This window comes from Culex quinquefasciatus, chromosome 2 (assembly GCF_015732765.1).
Source record: "Culex quinquefasciatus strain JHB chromosome 2, VPISU_Cqui_1.0_pri_paternal, whole genome shotgun sequence".
Taxonomy (NCBI): Eukaryota; Metazoa; Arthropoda; class Insecta; order Diptera; family Culicidae; genus Culex; species Culex quinquefasciatus.
In genome coordinates this window covers 189,433,061-189,453,979 of record NC_051862.1, presented here as the reverse complement: position 1 = coordinate 189,453,979, position 20,919 = coordinate 189,433,061, and the positions used below count along the sequence as shown (strand labels likewise).

General features: G+C 42.1%; 6 protein-coding genes across 7 annotated transcripts; 2 read left to right on the top strand and 4 right to left on the bottom strand.

Annotated features, from left to right (window-relative positions):
- Window positions 1–826: 826 nt before the first annotated feature.
- Window positions 827–2,728, bottom strand: LOC6044253 (phospholipase A2 group XV). Its single transcript, XM_001861757.2, has 4 exons — window positions 2,461–2,728; window positions 1,864–2,238; window positions 1,406–1,805; window positions 827–1,349 (listed from the first exon to the last, which is right to left on the bottom strand). Exons 1-4 carry the CDS (start codon window positions 2,618–2,620, stop codon window positions 1,004–1,006), a joined length of 1,281 nt encoding a protein of 426 aa, XP_001861792.2. The 5' UTR covers window positions 2,621–2,728; the 3' UTR covers window positions 827–1,003.
- A 132-nt stretch (window positions 2,729–2,860) lies between these two features.
- LOC6044254 (phospholipase A2 group XV) lies at window positions 2,861–7,109 on the bottom strand. The gene is made up of 5 exons (XM_038254964.1): window positions 6,823–7,109; window positions 5,497–6,099; window positions 4,761–4,932; window positions 4,584–4,706; window positions 2,861–3,292 (listed from the first exon to the last, which is right to left on the bottom strand). Exons 1-5 carry the CDS (start codon window positions 6,977–6,979, stop codon window positions 3,070–3,072), a joined length of 1,278 nt encoding a protein of 425 aa, XP_038110892.1. The 5' UTR covers window positions 6,980–7,109; the 3' UTR covers window positions 2,861–3,069.
- A 2,708-nt stretch (window positions 7,110–9,817) lies between these two features.
- LOC6044255 (cell division cycle protein 23 homolog) lies at window positions 9,818–11,910 on the top strand. The gene is made up of 2 exons (XM_001861759.2): window positions 9,818–11,044; window positions 11,103–11,910. Exons 1-2 carry the CDS (start codon window positions 9,925–9,927, stop codon window positions 11,879–11,881), a joined length of 1,899 nt encoding a protein of 632 aa, XP_001861794.1. The 5' UTR covers window positions 9,818–9,924; the 3' UTR covers window positions 11,882–11,910.
- Window positions 11,911–14,148: 2,238 nt separating this feature from the next.
- LOC6044256 (secretion-regulating guanine nucleotide exchange factor) lies at window positions 14,149–15,751 on the bottom strand. Its single transcript, XM_001861760.2, has 3 exons — window positions 15,485–15,751; window positions 14,475–15,430; window positions 14,149–14,396 (listed from the first exon to the last, which is right to left on the bottom strand). Exons 1-3 carry the CDS (start codon window positions 15,494–15,496, stop codon window positions 14,306–14,308), a joined length of 1,059 nt encoding a protein of 352 aa, XP_001861795.2. The 5' UTR covers window positions 15,497–15,751; the 3' UTR covers window positions 14,149–14,305.
- Window positions 15,752–18,303: 2,552 nt separating this feature from the next.
- Window positions 18,304–19,184, top strand: LOC6044257 (heat shock factor-binding protein 1). Its single transcript, XM_001861761.2, has 2 exons — window positions 18,304–18,625; window positions 18,686–19,184. Exons 1-2 carry the CDS (start codon window positions 18,530–18,532, stop codon window positions 18,839–18,841), a joined length of 252 nt encoding a protein of 83 aa, XP_001861796.1. The 5' UTR covers window positions 18,304–18,529; the 3' UTR covers window positions 18,842–19,184.
- A 143-nt stretch (window positions 19,185–19,327) lies between these two features.
- On the bottom strand, window positions 19,328–20,880 carry LOC6044258 (protein FAM92A-A). 2 transcript variants are annotated; one of them, XM_038257182.1, is made up of 4 exons: window positions 20,140–20,880; window positions 20,025–20,057; window positions 19,634–19,939; window positions 19,328–19,546 (listed from the first exon to the last, which is right to left on the bottom strand). In XM_038257182.1, the coding sequence occupies exons 1-4, from the start codon at window positions 20,803–20,805 to the stop codon at window positions 19,358–19,360; spliced, it is 1,194 nt and encodes a 397-aa protein (XP_038113110.1). In that variant the 5' UTR covers window positions 20,806–20,880; the 3' UTR covers window positions 19,328–19,357. The 2 variants fall into 2 exon arrangements, with proteins under 2 accessions (XP_038113110.1, XP_001861797.2); XM_001861762.2 differs by lacking the exon at window positions 20,025–20,057.
- Between the last annotated feature and the right edge of the window lie 39 nt (window positions 20,881–20,919).

Below are 20,919 nucleotides of genomic sequence, written 5' to 3'. Positions count from 1 at the left end.
TGGGTTTTCGACTTGTCTTAGGGTCAAATTTATGTATTTACAAAAAGTTAAAAAAATAAGTTTGTGAAAGTTATTGGGAAAAGTCACTTTTGGGCCATTTTGATCTAGTATTTAAAGATAACAAAATAAAGTTTAAAAAATTCAGGTTCACGAAATCTTTGAAACCATTTAACTAGTGTTTAGTCTAGCCAATTACCTTGCTAACCCTCAAAGATTTTTGGAAATTCCTCTTCTTCTTATTTTTTTAACTATTGTTTTTCCTAAAAATAAATTTGCGGGGCAAAGGTGCGTACTAAAATGTCCATACATTTTTGTATGAAAATAATTCAAACACACTGGATAACTATTATTTTTGATAAAATTGATTCAAAATCACTAAAAAATAGTATTTCTGCCAAATCAGGACCAAAATATTTAACTTATGCGAAAATAAGAAGGTTTTTCAACCAAAAAATGAAACTTTAGTTACAAAAGTACTACTTAGTTTTAAGTTGTCGACTATATCATACAATTATCTTCATTTGGGGTAAAACACAACTCCCAATTGAAACTTGATGAAAAGTTAACTTTTACACAAAAATTTACTGAAAAATCATATTGCCCACTTTCATTTTCTCTTCATTGAAATCTAGATGCCAAGGCTTGCAAATTAGATTTTCTTTAATTAAAAAAATATCAACAGAATGTATTCTTTATTGCATAATTGTTGAAGATTTTATAAACTATTCGAGCATGGCAAGGCAATTACATAAAACGGGGGACTTTATCAACAGAAAATTATGATGTGTTACGCATGTTCATCTTGTACATAAGAAGAAAAAAAATGTTTTGTTTTAATAACTGTCTTTCTTTATTCAATATTTTTTGTTTATGGGTATGCACAATTTACGATATCAATCATTTTACAGCACTAACATAAATAAATTTCTTCAAAAAGTCACATTTAAACATGGTCTTAAAAAAATTTTAAAAAATGTTACCATGTGCCTATCGCACCCACATTTCACCCAGAAGCCGCCAGCTGGGCCACGTCGCGCAACACGTTCCGGTTCGATAGAATGGTCATGTGGTTGACACGTGGGTACGCCTTGGCATGGATCGGTTGTTTCTGCTCATCGCTCCAGACTTTGCATGCTTCTAGCGAACGCTCGTTGATCAACCCATCACCGGCACCGTACTCGATCTTTGGTGTACCGGACATGTCATGCGACCAGCCAAAGTCGAGCTTTTCGAGGGTTTTCACGTCCGATCCGTAGTAGCAATATACCTCAACTCCCGGCGCGGTGAAATTCTGGATGTAGGGCAGGGCGTCCTTGTACATTTCCCAGCCGTCCGGGAAGCCGATAGTTCTGAAATTGATGGAGATTTATAATGATTGCAAGTTGAGAAATTTTGCAACACTTACTCGTAGAACGCCTCGTAATCGTTCACGGTGAACGAGCGCTTGTTGGTTTTGGCCAGCACTTCGTCTTCCTTCCAGAACAGGGGACTGGGCATCAGACGAGCCATCGAAGAGGCCGATCCGAACATGGTCTTCATGGCTTTGCTCTTGATGATGAAAATTCCAGCATCTTCGCCGACGGTTAAGGTCTTCAGCGAGCTCGCGTCACCACCCCATGCAGCGGACAGGGAAATAACACGCCGGACATATTGGTCCTTCCACTCTTGAGTTTGCCGTTGCAAAAAGTGTAGGATCTTCGGTCCTCCGAGGCTATGCACGATGAAGGTGATCGGGGTGTTTTTATTCGTCTCATACGTTTCTTCAACGAGATGCTTCAGTTTGATGGGGAAGAGTTCGTCCTCAACTAAATAAATGAAGTTAGGTTAATAATAGCCAAAAGAAAGAAATACTCCAAAACTGACAAGGTGCCTTCCTGAAGTCGTACGGCGCTCCCCGAATCGAAACCTCTCGTCGGTAGCCGAGCTGGACCAGGGCATTCACCACGTTCACAAAGTATCCGGTGAATAGCGAGTGCGCCGGATCGTTCCACTCAACTGTCTCGGCAAATCCCCATCCGGGAACGCTGATAGTGACACCGGGTGAATTGACCGTCTTCCGCGCGGTCCGGTCGTACTCGAGTCGCAGGTTGTCCGCCCAGCAGTCGATGGCCCACGGCATCATCTGCATTTTGTTGAACCAGATGTTGGAGAATCGATCAGTTTTACGCTCACAGAGCAAGTTGACCACCTTGGGCTTGTCCAGCAGTGCATCCAGCCGACTACCACCAGCTCCTGGAACTGTTTCGAGAGATTGTAGTAATTGAAGTTATTCTCAAAGAATAGTTATGAAGAAGATGTTACAAAATGGCGATATTCACAAAATGGCGCAATTTCACAAAATGGTGTGGCTTTACAAATTATTTTTCGTTTTGTTTAGAGGAAACAATTGCATTCATGTTTAACTCAATGAGCTTTTTCCTCAGTTAGTTTACCATTTTGTTTTAAATGTATTCAACTTACTCAGAATCACCGGTGAAAGTTGCTTCTTCGGAGCAGCATACGCTTCCGACAATTGAAGGTCCAAGTTTGCTATGTATTCCACTTCTCCAGCGCTGTAGACGTTCATCCCGGACGAAGTCGCCAGCAGCTGGAACGCAACCAGCGCTAGTAAAAATTTCATTGCTCTAGCCGATTGTTTTCACACTTTGACACTGTCGAAGACGATTCTTTAGAGCACATCAGACCACTACTGTTCGCAACAAGATTCGAAACACAATTAATCCTACAATAGCCAAGTACAGAAGACCTGAGAAGAACAGTTACTCAACTAACCGGGGAAATAGAACTCAGAGAAAGTGGTATAACAGGGTATAACGATACTCACCAGAAACATGCAGCAAAATAATGGTAAAAACGATCGTTTTTTAATTTGTTCAAAGATAGTTTGTTTATTTAACTTAAATTATATTTTGAGGTTTAAAAACAATTACGCACGTAAACTACTGCTCTAAACACGCAAACTTGCTAAACCATTAAAAACAAAGCTCAATATCAGCATCTTTCGATTACGATTCCCACCTATCAAGTCTCATGTTCTCTATTTTCCGCATAAAAAAAATCACACACCCTCTACTCGAAAAGCAACACCTTCACGATTCGGTCCATGACGGCCAGATTGGCCAAGATTTGCATGTGATCGGCTCCGGGGAACTCCTGCAGGTGCACCGGCTGCTTTTGCTGACCATTCCAGTACTGGCAGGCTTCCAGCGATCGTCGGTTGACGGTACCGTCGCCGTCACCCATTACCAGTGTCGGCTTGCCGGACAGATCGTATGTTTTTTCGTAGTTCAAGCTAAAAATTTAGAAAACGCAAATATAAGGCCATCACAGTTTTTTTAAAGGGTTATTACATTAATTTAAGGAAATTTTGTTATCTCTTGATGTTGAAAAAAAAAATGTTACCATTGTGGAGCATTTTTTGACTAAAAATTTAAAATTTATTTGAATTATTTATTTTATTTCATAAAAATTAACGTTCCTATAAGCTCAATTATTTGATTTGTCCTTATTTTTCATGTTCATGTAATTTATTTAAAGTAACATTGCTCTATGAAAGGCTTACTGACGTTTGTTTTCTGATTTTTTGTATTCATTAAAAAAAGCATTTGATCAGTAAAAAATAAGGCCAATGGAAATTTTAGATTTAAGCCCATGTAGAGGCAACATTTGAGAAAAAAAAAATAATTGAATAGTCTAAAAATTCTTATTAAACAGATCTCTCGATAGAGTAAAACAATAACAACTCAAAGTATGGACTATAAAAAATCATTCAATGGTTGATCGCTTTAGTCATGTGATATTCACACTTAAAAAAAATCATCAGTTATAACTTATTTTTTATAGCTGAATTTTACTTTACCTATGGGACAAATTTTATCAATTTTTCATAACCCAATTTGTTATAATTTTTTATTTTGCAAAATCAATTTTATCAAGGACATTCTTTTGGCAATGAAATGTGGTCTTTGAAACAAAACTTTTTTTTAAATGAAAAATATGAATGATGATTCATTTAATTATTGAAAAATGTGTAAGCCGTCAATCAATATTTACTGATTTTATTCAGCATTTGAAAATATGTGATATTTCATTGGAACTAACCAATAATATTTAAATTTTATATTTAGCTAATAATTAGAAATCAATATCAAAATCAGTTATTTACTAGCGCAAAAATCATATCGCACCAATACCTAATTGAGTTAACAGGAACATTTTATTTTTTGTTATCGAAATTTTATTGCAAAAAGTTTTGATAACAGAATGAGTTATTTTTCGTACGAATCTCTGTTATTAATATGTGTTATTATAACAGCTTATCTGAGTGTTTTAACAAGTTTAAGTTCTGACCTCCTGGCAGTAACAGAAATTGAACTTTTCCAGTTATTTCCACCTGCTCGGGATTTCTACGCTGAATATATCACAGACTTTGTTCATATTATAGCTAATCCACCAACTTCTTTATGGTTAGGTTTTAAATATCTTACAGATCAATGAGATTGAATTTCGATAATCTGGAGACATTGCCAGTTTCAAATAAATACTTTTGTTTAGAGAGGATAGGAAGGGTAGGCCCAACTTACTTTTCAACCGTATCAATCCCTGTTCCATACAGACAATAAATCTCCACTCCTGGTGCGGAAAAGTTCATCGCATACGGAAGCGAATCCTTTCGCATTTCCCAGCCATCGTTGAAATTAATGTCCCTAAAAAGTAGATTCAAATCGTTACTTTTACTAAAAAGTTTTGGAACAACGTACTTGAAAAAGTCCTCCATCTGATCCATGGTGTACACCCGAGACAGCGTCCGCACCATCACCTCGTTAGGCTTCCAGATCATCGGATTCGGCATCAGCCAGGCCAACGAGGGGTTCGTTATTTGTTCTGCCCGCATGACCTTTCCGCTCAGTGCGAACGCACCCAAATCGTCACCTTGAATAAATATTTTCAAATCATCATTTATCTAGTTGCGCAGTCAAAGAAATATGGGGAAAGGAGTGTGTAAATGAACTAAATCTCATTTCTAATAACTGTTATAATCTCGGCTAGTTTTTGAGAAGCTCTGTTTGTGTTTTGTAGCTTGATTAAAGGAATAGATGAAATAATTATATTGTAGTCACCATCTGGTAAATTAATGGTATCGTTAACTATTGGTGATAGAACGGCCATAAGATGAAATTAAATTGATCACAAGAATGGCTGACTTATTTGATGGAGTAACTAAGTCACTATTCATCTCACCAATAATATGCCTTTAGTTATCAGAATCTAAAGTATATTTTAGGTGGTTGGAAATTTGAATCTTCAGAGGGTCTATTGTAAGAAGAAAGAAGAATTGTTAGATGAGCTTGAAATTGTAAGATGTGGAATGATTTCACTTCATTAACACAAACTTATTATAATTTAATTCACTTCAAACAATCCACCAAAGAAATGAATTTTAGGATCATTCATCATTGATGAAATAGGGGAACAGCATATAATTCCATCGCGCACCTACGGCGTAACATTTGATGGCCTTTGCACTGCCACCCCAGGCACCGGCCAGCGAGATAACCCGTTTGATGTGTTTGTCCTTCCACTCCTGGCTTTGCATCTGCAGGAAGAGCAGCGTCATCGGTGCTCCCATGCTGTGTACAATGAAGGTGATTGGCTGATCGTCGTTTATCGTGTACGTTTCTTCGACGAGGTGTTTCACCTTAATGAACCATTCCTTGTTTTCGCTGGGTCCTTTACGAAAATCGTACGGTGCACCGCGGATTGAGACGTCCCGCTTGTAACCGTTCTGTACGAGGGCGTTTCCAATGTTGACAAAGTAAGCTCCGACGCTGGCGTGTGAGGGATCGATCCACTCGACAGGCTCCGAAGATCCGAAACCCGGAATCCTAGTCGTTACGCCTGGGGCATTCTCCGTTTTGCGCGTCGTACTGTTGTACACCAGTCTCATGTTATCAATCCAGCAGTCGATAACAAATGGCACTAGCAGTTCCTTGTTTAGCCACAGGTTAAAGTACGTATCAGTTGATTTCTGGCAGAAAAAGTGGACGGTGTCCACCTTATTGATGATTGCGTCCATTTGACTGCCTCCATCTCCCGGAACTAAAATGGACAAAGAAGTGTGTATGAGTCATTGCTTGAAACTTAGTTTATCCCAAGACGAAAACATTTCAATAAGGCTTAATCTAGTTCATCGTCATCACGCCAGTTTAAGTACAATAAATCGAGGTCAACCGTAAATCGTGCGAGACTCGACTGATGTTTTTCGCATTATCAGCAGTAATCCTCTCCCCGTGTAGAAGTTCAACTTGGGCGTCGTTGGCCTTTAGTAGCATGCTTGGCAGCCGTTTGCGATTAAAGTGTGTAGTACGAGACGTACTAAGCAATATATAGCTTACTTTCTACCGTATGTGGTGACGCAAATAGTTTACGAAAGTGGAAGAACGCAATTTGCACGTGAGCTATATTTTGTAACAAACATCACGGTGAAGTTCTGCACGTGAAACTATGAGTATATCTTGTACTACCGTCATCTGGGGTGAATCGGGCCACATGGGGCGAATTGGGACAGCTGTTTTGGCAATGTTGCAGCCTAATATTTTGATATTTTTGTGTGGTTTCTGATAGACCAGACTCAGAGCAACGAAATGTGTACATCCATTTCCAAGCATGAAACTTTCAACTGCTCTGAAACGTGCTGTCCCTATTCAAACTGTTGTCCCAATTCGCCCCAGATGACGGTACAGATCATTGATTGCACCCTCGATTGCACCCTAATAGTATTGACCTTGAACTCATCTACCTGCATCGTCTGCAGTTACTCACCGAAAATCACCGGCGATAGCTTCCTCTGGAAGTCCTTATAATTTCTCCGGCGCAATTTCCCTGCCAAATCCTGCACAAACTTAACTCCATTGCCAAATATAGTTCCATACGCTGCTGATGCCACCATCAGCAGCAGAAGCACCGGGACCAGTTTCATGGGGCTTTACAACAGAAAATTAATCTGGATCGATAGAACAAAAATGTATCAACCAAGAGAAAGAGAGAAATGGAAACACTTCCGAATTCAACCAGACGAGAAAGCAAACTGAAGTGTACCGAGAACAGCTACAGCTGGTCAACAGTGCATCGTCGTTGGATTTTGCTGTTTTTGTATGTTCGTCTTTACCTCCCTTTCAGCTGAAAGCTGGTTCGGTTCGTGAATGAAGATGATGGTTGATGACGACGATTCCAGAATGAAGCGATGACAAAAAACGTACTCCGCCAAACAAAAGCGATTGATAACGAAAGGTCATTCAGAGCGGTTTATGTTTTTTGATTGAATTAATAAGGGTTATTGTGGTGAGCGCGTAACGGATATTTCCTGTTTTATTGTTATTAACTTTTTTTAAAATTTTACATAGGCCTTAGTTGTATCTTCCTAAGATTTTTATCAGAAGTGGTTCTTATAAAACGACAATATTTTTAAAATTCGTTTGGCAAATCGAATAAAATATATTTGTCGAAAAAAACATAGAAAAACATGAGTTAGTGGTGTAAGAATTTTTTAATGTTACATTGACAAGATTTATTTCTTTTTATTATAACGCATTTACAACCTAACCAGAGAGAAGGGAAATTGAATACTCTTTAACCTTAGTATGTATCTATAGACAGGTTTGGTTTAAAAAAATGCGCAAACATTCAATTTTTAATCTTTTAAAACATGGGACTGAAGAACTTTTTTACAGTCAAAGAGAGCACATTATTTTTGTTATGTCCAACTCCAATGTCCAAGTCCAGACTCGATGGTATAGGGGTAAGTGTGGTTGCCTCTCACCCAGTCGGCCTGGGTTCGGTTCCAGAAGGTCCTGGTGGTATTTTTCGAGACGAGATTTGTCTGATCACGCCTTCCGTCGAAAAGGGAAGTAAATTTTGGCCCCGGTCTAACCTAGAGGTTAGGTCGATAGCTCACTCCAGGTGTAGGAATCGTCTCCCTGGGTCCTGCCTCGGTGGAGTCGCTGGTAGGCAGTTGGACTAACAATCCAAAGGTCGTCAGTTCGAATCCTGGGGTGGATGGAAATATAGGTGTATAAAGAGGTTTGCCTCAACAATCAAGCCTTCGAACACCTAGTTTTGAGTAAAAATCTCGCAATCGAGAACGCCAAGGCAATGCTGTATAGCAAATAATTTGATTTTTTTTTATTTACATATGAAAGACAATAGCTTATAGGAACTTAAAAAAACTCTAGAATTGTTTATTAATTACCTGGCATCTCAATAGAAACTTTTCATGATGTTCTGATCCGTAACCCACACTAGACGTGTTATTTTCACTTCTACCACATAAGTTTCTTCGGCAGAGGTATTTCGTGGAATTGGGTCCTAAAATGAAGCTTAGATTGCTGATATTATTGTTTACAGCGATAAAGCTTATTTTTCTGAGTACAATGACCCTTTGTACGACCACAAAGAGTTTAAAATGGATTTTTAAATCAATTTTGAAAAATTAACCTCGCGGTCCTTCTTGACAGAAAAGTTCCTACTTGACAGCTCTTTCCAAGGGGACCATAGTTGATCCATCGAAAAAATGTTGTCTTGTCAAATAAAAATTTTGCATTAAAATGAAAAAAAGTGATCAGAATTGGTTTTTAATTGTGTTTTTTACCGTTGTACATAAAAATTGACATAGGGCTTTAGTATCCAATTGAAAGGGCGAATTAAAGTTCAAAAATTAAAGTTAAAGTAGTTTATTAGTAGTAGTTTATAGTTGTTTACAGGTTAGAGTAACTTTCCGGAATGATCAAAAATGGCGCTCCAACTCTCCACATGCTCAGACGTACGGTTAACGGGCCAAGAAGCGTACATCAGCAGAGGTGGTAACGTTGTTGTCTCCACAACAAAGTTATATATTAAATTTTATGCCGGGGTCGGTGGTGTAGTGGTAAGCGTGGTTGTCTCTCACCCCAGTTGGCCTGAGTTCGGTCGTTACCTCAGTCCAGGTCGTCTCCCTGGGTCCTGTCTCGGTAGAGTTGCTGGTTGGCAATTCGACTCACAATCCAAAGGTCGTCAGTTCGAATCCCGAATCACCGATTCAAACCTTCGGACACCTAGTATCGAATAGGAATCTTGCAATAGAGAACGCCAAGGCAATGCTGTAGAGCGGACAATTTGATTTTGATTAGATTAAATTGTATAGCAAATATGTAATATGAAACCTATAAAACAAATAGAATTGTGGAATTGGGTATTAAAGCCCTATGTAAATTTTTATGTACAACAGTAAAAAATACGAATTTCTGATCACTTTTTTTTATTTAAATGCAAAAAAATATATTGACAAGACAACATTTTTTCGATGGATCAACTATGGTCCCCTTGGAACAACGAGCTGTCAAGTAGGACCTTTTCTGTCAAGAAGGACCGCGAGGTAAATTTTTCAAAATTGATTTAAAAATCCAATTTAAACTCTTTGTGGTCGTACAAAGGGTCATTGTACTTAGAAAAACAAGCTTTATCGCTGTAAACAATAATATCAGCAATCTAAGCTTTATTTTAGGACCCAATTTCATAAATACAATAAAACTTTTTTTTTCTTTTCGGGTGTTTTTTAAACCGTATTGAGACAGGGGCACCTATCTAAAACATCCAAAGTGTGAAGTTTTTTATTGAACAAAAATTGCACCAAATAACTATATAAGATAAGACCCAAACTCAAGAATATTTTTTCGCCATCCCTGAAACAATTTTTTAAATTGTAGATGAATTCTGCACAATTCTTCACATAACGCGCGTAACACGCTGGCGTTACCACCAAACGTCAGGCCCGCAAATTTTTGAAACCCGGCAAATTGTTTGTCAACACCGCGGTTGCTTTAATGCTAAAGTTCCGAAATCCGTAGCTTACGCGCAATAATTATTTATGTGTTAAACCCGATTCCCAAAATGGACGAAACGTTCTCGCTCAGCCTGAAGGAAGTGAAGCAGGACCTGGTGCTGGGGATTGTGGAGTGCAACAAGCGCGGCCTGGTGCAGAGCGCCAAGTGGCTTTCCGAGCTGAACCATGGCCTGTCGGATGTGGCGGTCAAGACGGGCGTCGGGAAGTCGTTCGAGAACCTGTTTGCTGGGGTGGGTGCGGAGGAGTACGACGATTACGTGCTGGCAAAGAGTTACTTTGATGTGCGCGAGTACGACCGGTGCGCGCACTTTACGCGGAACTGCGCTTCGCCGGTGCCCAAGTTTTTGCACATGTACGCGTCGTACATGTCCAAGGAGAAGAAGCGGCTGGACAACATGAGCGATAATTCGATTGTTAACGGTAATAGTCATGTGAAGGATTTTTCCGATTTGTTGACTACGTTGAGGACGGAACATGGCCAGAGGAAACTGGATGGGTATTGTTTGTACTTGTACGGGGTTATTTTGAAAAAGTTGGATTTGAATCAGATGGCGGTTCAGATTTTTGTGGAAGCTATTAATGCGGAACCGACCATGTGGGGATCGTGGCTAGAGCTGGCTCCGCTGGTGACGGACAAGGCCATGTTGCAGAATTTGAAGCTACCGAATCACTGGATGAAGCAGATCTTTATTGGGTACACGTACATCGAGCTGTTCCTGAACGACGAGGGCATCAAGATATTCGAGAATCTTCAGGCGAATGGGTTTGGCAAATGCATCTTTATTCCGACACAGCTGGCGATTGCGTTCTCCAACAAACGTGACGTCGACAAGTCGATCGAGATCTTTCAGCACCTGCACGAGATGGACCCGTTCCGGTTGGACAACCTGGACTCGTACTCGAATCTGCTGTTCGTGAAGGACATGAAGACTGAGATGGCCCATCTGGCGCACAAAGCGGTGGACATTAACAAGTACAGCCCGGAGACGTGCTGCGTGGTGGGAAATTACTACAGCATACGAGCCGATCATCACAAGGCGGTTGTCTACTTCCAGCGAGCGCTTAAGTTGAACCCGCGCTATCTGTCCGCGTGGACGCTGATGGGACACGAGTTTATGGAGATGAAAAATACCAACGCGGCGATCCAGAGTTACCGGCAGGCTGTTGGTAAGGAGTTGCTGCGATATTTGTTAAATTTTCACTTATGAAACATGTAAATTTTCAGAGGTCAACCGGCGGGACTTTCGCGCCTGGTACGGGCTCGGCCAGGCGTACGAAATCCTCAAGATGCCCTTCTACAGCTTGCACTACTACAAGGCGGCCCAGCAGCTGCGTCCGTACGACAGCCGAATGTTGGTGGCGCTGGGAGAAACGTACGAAAAGCTGGAAAAGGCCTCGACGGCGCTCAAGTGTTACCAAAAGGCGTACAACGTGGGTGACATCGAGGGTGTCGCCCTCTACAATCTAGCCCGGTTGTACGAGAAGCAAAATCAAATTGAAAAGGCCATTCCGGCGCTGCTGCGGTTCTGCTCGAATGAAAACGCCATCGCCGACAAGAGCTCGCTGTGCCACGCGTACATGACGCTGGGAAATTTCTACGAAAAGAACGAACAGTTCGACAAGGCGTCCCACTTTGCGTACAAGTGTCTGGACCACGAAGACACAAAGCGGGAAGCGGAAGCCCTGCTGAAGACTATCGCCAACAAGCGGCAGCAAAAGACAGCTGCTGCGGCGTCGTCGTCTTCGGCCGCGGCTGGGACTCCCGGTGCGGACCCGGAGGGAGATTCCGAGTCTGGGGAGGGGAAGGGAAAGGCGTCCGACATGGATCTGGAGGAGGTCGAGATGGACGAGAGTAACGTGGGCCGCATGGTTGATATGGTTATGGCTCAGGACGACATGCTGGTTGAGAATGACGAGCCGGAATTTCAGCAGGAGCAGGCGGCCGAACTGGAGAATTCAACGCTGTCGATCATCATGGAGGACGGCTCGGATGCGAATGAGTAATAAATGGGTGCGTGCGTGTCGCGAACGAAGCAAGAACCTCGCTTTTTTCATCCGAATTGCCTTCACGAAGTCGGGATATTCGTTAGAAGCGCGGTTAAAAAGGTAAGTAAACGCTGGCTAAGTTTATTGTACTTGGGATGCAAGACGGGTAGAAGAAGGCGGAGGGAAAGATGAATGATTTTAATGGATTAGGTGATATCAAACCCTTGAAAACGTCTGTCTTACTCCGTTAAGTGTTTTATTTGAAATTCCTTAGAACACTCCCTTGTATTAGGTCAAAATGTCTTCATTTGCTCTGAATTCCGCGTTGGTCTTAGCATTTCACCTTTAGTGCGTGCTTTCGTACTCTCCTCTAGCTTAACTCTTATGTTCGTCTTCCTCGGAAGACCACATCTTTGGCATGTAGCTATTTGGGACTCCTGCCCGCCGTTCACTGCGGACAGCCCGGTATTTACAAACTGCATCCTTCTCCCGACCTCGCCGGTTCACACCGCAACGGGAAACCCTCTCATCTGTTCGTCGACCTCCATCCGGAGCGGCATGTCACCGTACTGTTCTGCTTGCTTGACCTTGCTGTTCCAAAACAGCATCCACAGCGGATACGAGCCATCGTCTGGGGGCACTTGTTGCGAGGTTGGATTTGCAAAGTAGGGCGCGTAGTACTGTTTGTCGAATTCAGGCTGCTTGAAATGATTACCATTCGGGGGAGGCACTCGAGGAGGGACGGGAACCTGTTGCTGGTAGAAGGTCGGCTGAGGCTGCGGTGGTGGAGCGAAGTGATGGTGAACCTGGTGAAAGTGTGGCGATTGGTTGTTTTGCTGTAGATAAACTGGTCCGTTGAACACGTTGTAGGTGTAAAACTGCTGGAAGACCGGCTGATGCGATCCGTACGGATGTCCGTAGTACGGAGTTTCCATTGCGAGTTGGTTCAGCTGTTGCAGATGCAGCAGATATTGCTGGTAGTGGGTCAACTGGTGGATTGGTGTGCTGTACGTTGGCGGCTTCGGTGCAGGTCGCTTCGCCTGCATCATTTGTTCGATGAGTTCCGGTTTGTTGTACGAAAACTGCGGAAACCACTCGGGCGTTCCCCCGCTGGATACCACCTCCGGCATCCGAGAAATGTCCTGCGGTTTAACGGCCGGATTCCTCAGCTGCTGCGTCCACATCGAGTACAGTCGAATGTCTTCTTCAGCATCTCCAACGTACTGGCAGCAACGCTCGCCATGCCGGTGATCACAGTGCGAACAATACTCGGGAACCGGCGTCGAACAGCGTCCAATGGGGATATTCTTGTTTTGTCTCAGCAGCATGCTCTCCATGCGTAGATTGTCTTCGGAACCGCATGAACCTGCTGGGGTTGGCTGCTCCGTCGAGCCTCGATTGCTGAATCTGTACAACGGTCGCGATCGAGGCATGTTTGGTAGATAGCTCTGGATGTCTTCGTTGTAGCACAAATCGGCTGGGTCACGGATCTGCGCGCAGTTGGACATTTTGGACATTTCCGAAAAGCTTAAAACGATTCACACTTATTTCTAAACAAGCTCCTCACAAAAGCAAAGTTGCCGCCGAACTGATGTCCGGATGGCTGAGGGATTCCTATTTTTATGTGCCAGGTAAATCTCAGCAAAGGCGATGATTTTTTACCTGCACTGGAGAACATTTTTGTTCGATGTGTTAATGGCTCGGCCATGTTTACCTAAACATAAGTACGCCTCCAATCGAGGGACAAAAATGTGTTTTCCTGCCAATTTGTTGCACGATTTACGCCCAAAGCCAAATAAAGTCGACTTTAAGTCACAAAATCAGTTACAAATATGAGAGATTACTTTATTGAATCAAAATTATTGATTTGTTTGCTTTTTATTCGAGCTCACTGCATCTAAGAAAATTGATTTTTAACGTTTTTGTCACAACTTTTTTTTAGACTTTACTAAATTAAAAGTTATTCAATAAAAGTATTAATTCTGTTTAAAATAACTCATTTTAAAGCTGATTTACATATTTATTCATTGGGGTTTTTTTTAATTTCCGTTTCGATTAATCATAATGTCACAATTTGCTTGAATTCTTTTTTACACAATATTACACACACGACTTATTTATTCGAATCCCGAATTAACTTCTTCCTTATTCTTATTAAAAAATATTCAAATGCAAAAATTCAGTTTTCAACCATTTTGATTAGAAAACTTTTAGATACGAGAACTCTATTCTCTAAACAAGTAAAAACTGTAGTAAGTATCAGTAACGAAGTATAATGAAACACATTTTTCAACAATCATTCACTTTATTGTTCCGTAATTATCCTATGCTTTATGCTCTTGCTGTCATAAAGTATTCGCAAATATGAATAGCATTTTTAACCATTGCAAATAAAGGCAATTCATAGCACTACGCACTTACCCCGCTGTCATAAAATCGTCATCATGCCTTCTTAACTAGTACACAGCAAAACCCGGCCCCTGCTGCGATTTTCGTCACCCTCCGTATCCCTTCCAGCTTCGTTGGTGTCAATCTGCAAAAGCCGAACAAAACATGCATCAATTACGATCATTCCGCAGTTCCTCCTCCTCAAACGGATGACAAAACTTACACATTGTCCGTTCCTCCCGTGCCACAGTTACCGTGCTCGTTCCATCCCCACGTGAATAATCCGTCTGTCGCCGCCGCCGTCAGTGCAAGGCCGTGCTGCGAACCCAGGCAGAACTCTGTCACGTTGCTCTCGAGGTCCAACAAAGCCGGTTCATCACCTGGTTCGGCCCCGCAACCAAGCTGGCCGTAGTTGTTTCGTCCCCACAGGTAAACCTGCCCGCCCTTTGTCAAATAGCCCGAATGGGACCAACCCGAATCCAGTTTTACGATCTCTCGTTTGCAAACGTTTAAATCCGCCCCGTTCGCGCTTTGTCTAAATTTATCGTCCCCTATGCAAATTATGGACCCGTTTTCCAAACGCACCACCAAGTGGTTCTCTCCGCTCGCCACGTCCGTAATCTTCTCAGCTAGCTCCAGGTTGTAAAAGTCGATCCCGGCATGTGCAACGGTTTGCATAGTTGTCTCTTTCTGAATCCATTTGGACTTCCCCAGCAGCAATATCGTTCCACTCTCCGTAAGAACACAAGTATGTCTCAATCCGAAGCAAACCTTTTTCGCTCTGCTTCCCGCTGGTAGCGCTAATTTTGTGGGCGTTGGAACGAACTTATCGCCTCCGGCCGGCACTTGCTGCCAAACGTTCGATCCCCATAAATACAAATCTCCGTCGACCGTTATTCCACCGGAGACATCCCATCCGCACGTGATTAGCTGAAAGTGGAATCTTCCAACTAAGGTAAATCGTCTAACGTCCTCCGTGTGACCAAGCCCAAGTTGACCGCGGTTGTTCCATCCCGTGCCGTACAGATCGCCCTTGTCGTCACTAACCAAAGTGTGACCACCGCCGCAGCCTATCGAGAGGACGGTTTCTGCCTCGAACGGCAACGAGTCCACCTGTTGCGGTCGCTCAACCAACTCCGAGTGATACCCAAATCCGAGCTGGCCGTGACTGTTGGCGCCCTGCGGGATTCGAAAATTTAGATTTTTGCAACGCTAAACTATTCAAAAAATTACCCAGCAAAACATCTGTTGTTTGGTTGTTCAGTTATTCCAGTAGTGTAAAGTTTCTACCTTTTTAAATTATTGATGTAACAATGGTTCTTTGCGAAATGGTTCTAGTACACGAAAATTTACAGTTCAAACGCGAGAAGTTTACATTACAATTTTTTCAAGAACTCCACTGTTTACATCAACAAAGAGTTGATCAACTTTTCTTTTTCGAATCTGGCCTACGCTAGTTTGACCGACATCACGTTCGGGAAAAGATTTTTATTAGAGACACCGTCGGCATGCATGCATCTATGCCTGATTATTTTCATACAGGGATGCGTAACACATGTAACGCTGAGAATCCAGCTCCGTGGATAGATTGTTTGCACGCTGAGATTATTTTAAGATGAATAAAATTAAAAAAGAACAGAAAGATTTAAAATTTAGTGGTGGAGTTGACGATCGTAAAAAAATACGAATTTCCAGTCCATTTTTTTTAAATCAAGCAATATTTAAACAAAGTTTCAAAAGAAGAAAAATTCATGTTTTCAGCGGCGGTGTTATTGTACGATTAGTTCCTAGCTGGACTCGGTCGTTGAAAACGACCGTCGGCTCAACGACCGACGAAATAGGCGGCGGACCAGATGCGGGCATAAAAATGTCAAAATCTCCCCCCCCCCCCTCACTTCGTCTCACCATCCAGCTGCAGCTTTGTTGACAAACAAACGGTGCACGCGGTCGCATGATAGCGGCATCGAGCCAGAATTAGAGGTGGTCATGTGATTGAAAATGAAAGTTTTTTCAAGAAAAATAATATTTTTCCGATCGATAAAAAAAAAATGCGAGCATGTTCAAACAATTATTCCTGATGTCGGAGAAGTGGTGAAAAAACAATATTGTAATCCATAATTTTTCTATAAATTGAACTTTTTCACTCCAACTGGGAACCCCTAGGTCTATCCACGACCGTTTCCAATGACCGTGAGAAGATGCCAGAAAATCCAGCTACCCAGTCACGACGTTCTAGCAGGATTCTAGCAGAGTTCTCACAGAGCTGGATATTCTTACAGCATTCTAGCAGAAATGTTCTACCGTTCTAGTAGGATTCTGGCAGAACCAGCTTTGCTAGAATATTTCGTGACTGGGTACGAGCTAAATCCACAATATAAATTCTGTAACAATCCTCATATGAGCTCATGAGATTTTTGAAAATGCATGAATCGAATCAAAGTCAATGTGCCAGATCCATGGCTTTCTACTTAAGGCACTCGCGATTGAGTGTGTAGTAGTGCGGATGTCAAAATCGCTATCTCTGACTCTCTTACTCCGATAGAAGCTGACTTTGTTTATGTTTTGGTTTCCTGGCACAGTCCATTGTTAGTTGATATTTATACAGCCTTGTTCCAGATCCTATCTCAACCCAAGATACACTGAGCAAAACTCCCAAGGCGCATCGAAGTGTTTCGCACATGATCTGGCCCTGCTGTACAGAGCACTCAAATATCAATCGCAAAACACTTGAAATTTCGGTGATTGACCATGATTGATATTTATAATATTAATATTAATATCAATAATATTAATATTAATATCAATAATATTAATATTAATATCAATAATATTAATAATATTATTTAATATTTTCAATAGCAAAACACTTGAATTTTAAATGGTGTTGAAAAATTAAACGTTCTCGCTTGCTAGTCGTGCACGCTACCACTGCGCTGGCCGGCCAGTTGAAAATGGGAGAGTTTTTTGTGCTACTCGTTCTAGCCTCGCTTCTAGCCTTCGATAAAAGTCGCGCTAAAATCAATCAGTGAAACACATTAAATTCAAGTGGAAAATCACGTTGACTTCGAATAGTGCCTGTTTTGGGTAGATCTTAAGATCAATTTCAAGTGTTTTCTTCATCACTTCACTGCGAAAATTAACTCAGCAAAGTGCGATTTTCATAGTAAAAGTTACCTCGTTAATCGGTTAATCTAAGCAAGGAACGTTTTCAGCAAAAATACGTCGGTGCGTGTTCTTAATTTAACCAGCAATTAGGTTTTACACCGACTCAATTTTTAGGTTAGAAATTTGACAGCTTGGCTGCACTGTTTACCATTTTGCACCTGTGTCTCAGTAAAAAATGTGTGTGCGTGTGCGCTCGTGACGTCACGCTGTAAAACCTAATGTTAGCAACTACACTAAAACCCCGGTTTACGCTCAGACGTTACGCTTTGTATTTCGTCGATTTTTCTGGAACGACGCAATATTTTTGCAAACTTTTTAAAGCGATTTATACGTCTTGTGCAGATCTACAAATTGGGTCCTAAAATGAAGCTTAGATTGCTGATATTATTGTTTACAGCGATAAAGCTTATTTTTCTGAGCACAATGACCCTTTGTACGACCACAAAGAGTTTAAAATGGATTTTTAAATCAATTTTGAAAAATTACCCTCGCAGTCCTTCTTGACAGAAAAGCTCCTACTTGACAGCTCGTTCCAAGGGGACCATAGTTGATCCATCGAAAAAATGTTGTCTTGTCAAAAAAAAAATTGCATTAAAATGAAAAAAAGTGATCAGAAATGGTTTTTAATCGTGTTTTTTACCGTTGTACATAAAAATTGACATAGGGCTTTAGTACCCAATTGCTGTCAAAAGAATGTAAAAACATTACACTGTTTTCGAGAAATCAACCAAACAAAAAGCGTAACGCCTGCGCGTAAACGGGGGTTTTAGTGTACCATAGTTGAGTTTTCAGTGCAGAATCCTACTGATTCCAACATTTTTTTAGAGTGTAGTGCGTTTTCCTTGCCAATTACAGCAGAATCCATCTTTTCGGCAAACGTCAAACATAAAAAAAACCTCCCAATCTGACATTTCCACCCCCCATAATTAATCGGTTTTTGGCAGTCTCCAAGCAACAAAGCGCATATTTTATTAATCGTTAAAAAGGAGTGTTGCTGTCCATTGCTCCCCCTTTTAAAAGCCAATATCGTGCCCGTCTAAATCCGATCAGTACTTCGCGACAATCACGAGCGTTCGCACAGCGTTCCTTTGTGTTTACGTGTGACCTTCCACCATGGCAGAAATGAAGCCCGAAATCGACAGCGACGCCGAGGCCTACTCGCTTGGCAGCAATGTGGACCCCAAGAACGTCCAGGAGTTGACCATCTACGTAAGAGTTTTTTTTTTAAATTTACTGCTTGCAGATACTTTAATGAGCATTATCTCCCAGGTTCAAAATCTGCTGCAGAACGTCCAGGACAAGTTCCAGACCATGTCGGACCAGATCATTTCGCGCATCGACGACATGGGCAACAGGATAGACGACCTGGAGAAGAACATTTCGGATCTGATGCAGCAGGCGGGCGTCGAGGGAGGCGAGAAGTGAGTCCACGCCCGGACCACTCGAAACAACTTCAAGTAACTTAGAATGCTTTTAATTTTACGTTAAGACTAACACCCCACACGTCATGTAGTGTACAGCCTGTAAACCTAAGTTGAAAGGCGATTTCCCCCCTTGGAGAAGCGTTAGAAATTAAGAGACACCCTTAATCGGTATGATTTGGCAGAAGGTTGGGCTTTATCGATAAAATACATAAGTTTTTTTTTCTGTTTTTATTGTAACCACCTAAAAACAAACACACACACATATGGATCTACAAACAAGTAAACTGGGACGAACGCGGAAGCCAAAAAGAAAATACAAATTCCAATCTTAGAGCACAGAGTAACTCGTCATGCGTTCAAATCTTAATGTTCCGAACAATTCCATTTATCGATTTAATAACGAACGTCTTCATGGGACGTTGGCGACCACCGTTGGTTTGTGGTTTCGGGAGGGATTCTTCAACATTCTAGAGAAACATAGAAAACATTACGAGTTGAACTAAAATATCTTGTATGCTCAATTGTTGTAATCTTTCAGCTTAATAATGGTAAACTTGGGATCAACCTTGGTCTGTTTTGACTGCTGCTGCTGCTTCTTCTGGGGCTTCTCGACGGAATCGTCGGTTCCACTGTCGGTCTCGGTATCGCTGTCGCTGTCGTCGGTGGTCGTGTTTGAATCTTCCGATAGGTCTCGTTTGGGAGAATCCTTGAATGAATGAAAATTCATTGGAATTAAGAATTATTCATTGACACCAAATTAAAAAAAAAAAATAGAAAATAATCCCCATCTTACCAGCGAATCCGTCGACCGCCGCAGCGATTTGCCCCGCTTCCCAATGCCGCCGCCGCTACTTCCACCCTTGTGCTTGCTTCCGCTGGCCAATATCTGCAACGGGTCCTTCGGCGGTACACTAGCCTCCTCCTCCTGCTCCTGGGACGAGTTGAGCGAGTTTGAGCTCAAACTTTTGTTGCGTCGGCCTCCGCCGGAACTGCCGGTGGCCGCAAACATCGAACTTAGCGCGCCCATGGACTGGGACTTTATGCGCTGCAAAAAGTACCGCTCGGAAAGTTCGTCTTGCTGGAGGTACTTTTTGAATTGCTGGGAGATAGATTAAAGTTGTTGGTTAGTGTTGATTACAGTTGAGTTTTATGACTTAGATGAAGTTGAGTTTATAGTGTTTTACCCTGTTCTGTCTCTTAAGCTCCTTGTGAACTCCCTTGTGGAAGGCATAGCGAGGGAAAGTTTCACATTTGTGTTAGGTAAATTTTCGTTACGCAATTTAGGAATTAATCTCTCACCTGATAGTCACGGTTTTCGTCAATGTCGGATATGTCCTGATAGGTGGCGGACAGAACCTCAATGGCGTTGCTGTGGAACTTCAGCTCGATCATGACAAAGTCCATCAGCAGATTCTTCAAGTCCAACAGCTTCTGCTTCTCGAATTTGGACACAATTTCCTCCATTTCCTTAAGACTCTTGGTCACCTCCAGGTTGGACTTCATCAGCTCGGCATCCTTGGCCGTCTTCTTGCCCCGGTTGTTCCTCGCTCTGGCCTGGTCCAGCTGCTTGCGTTTGGCCAGTTCTTTGTCCCGCACCACGATGGCATCCTTGACGCTGTCCTTGCAGTGTTTGCACACGATTTCGTACTGGGACAGCTCGGAAACGATCCGGTTCTCCAACCGCTTCACCTCCAGGTCCTGGAAGTCCCCGATCAGCGTGATGGCCTTCGACAGGCTGGACAATCCGGTGGCGAGCGATTTGTTGTACTTCTCCGAGCCCGAGTAGTCCTGTGTTACGTGGGCCAGCTCGTCGGATTTGTCCCGCAGCCGAGCCAGCTTACGCGTGAACTCGGCAAAGGCTCCGCAAAGCTCGCCAAAGTGCTTCTCTACCGTGCTAATGCGGTCCAGGATAAACTTTGATTGCTCCTCGCACAGCAGCGTGCTGGTGTTGTTGTGTCTTAACATGATTTTTGGAAGATGAAATTGCTTCAAATTGTATGTTTTTTGATTAAATTTAGGGAGACTTTTTAAAACTTGTCTTTTTAGTCACTTTTGAAACTTGTTTGTGTTCATTTTTTG

Coding starts and splice junctions, on each gene's coding strand:
- LOC6044253 (XM_001861757.2), bottom strand. CDS start 2,620: ATGAAATTTTTACTAGCGCTGGTTGCGTTCCAGCTGCTGGCGACTTCG. Junction 1,806..1,863: donor CGACTTCAGGAAGGCACCTT/GTCAGTTTTGGA, acceptor TCATTTATTTAG/TTGAGGACGAACTCTTCCCC. Junction 1,350..1,405: donor GATTACGAGGCGTTCTACGA/GTAAGTGTTGCA, acceptor CATCAATTTCAG/AACTATCGGCTTCCCGGACG.
- LOC6044254 (XM_038254964.1), bottom strand. CDS start 6,979: ATGAAACTGGTCCCGGTGCTTCTGCTGCTGATGGTGGCATCAGCAGCG. Junction 6,100..6,822: donor GCTATCGCCGGTGATTTTCG/GTGAGTAACTGC, acceptor TGTCCATTTTAG/TTCCGGGAGATGGAGGCAGT. Junction 3,293..4,583: donor GGGATTGATACGGTTGAAAA/GTAAGTTGGGCC, acceptor CTAAATTTTTAG/CTTGAACTACGAAAAAACAT.
- LOC6044255 (XM_001861759.2), top strand. CDS start 9,925: ATGGACGAAACGTTCTCGCTCAGCCTGAAGGAAGTGAAGCAGGACCTG. Junction 11,045..11,102: donor GAGTTACCGGCAGGCTGTTG/GTAAGGAGTTGC, acceptor GTAAATTTTCAG/AGGTCAACCGGCGGGACTTT.
- LOC6044256 (XM_001861760.2), bottom strand. Junction 14,397..14,474: donor ACGGGAGGAACGGACAATGT/GTAAGTTTTGTC, acceptor CGGCTTTTGCAG/ATTGACACCAACGAAGCTGG.
- LOC6044257 (XM_001861761.2), top strand. CDS start 18,530: ATGGCAGAAATGAAGCCCGAAATCGACAGCGACGCCGAGGCCTACTCG. Junction 18,626..18,685: donor TCCAGGAGTTGACCATCTAC/GTAAGAGTTTTT, acceptor ATTATCTCCCAG/GTTCAAAATCTGCTGCAGAA.
- LOC6044258 (XM_038257182.1), bottom strand. CDS start 20,805: ATGTTAAGACACAACAACACCAGCACGCTGCTGTGCGAGGAGCAATCA. Junction 20,058..20,139: donor ACGAAAACCGTGACTATCAG/GTGAGAGATTAA, acceptor GCCTTCCACAAG/GGAGTTCACAAGGAGCTTAA. Junction 19,940..20,024: donor AGCTTAAGAGACAGAACAGG/GTAAAACACTAT, acceptor TCTATCTCCCAG/CAATTCAAAAAGTACCTCCA.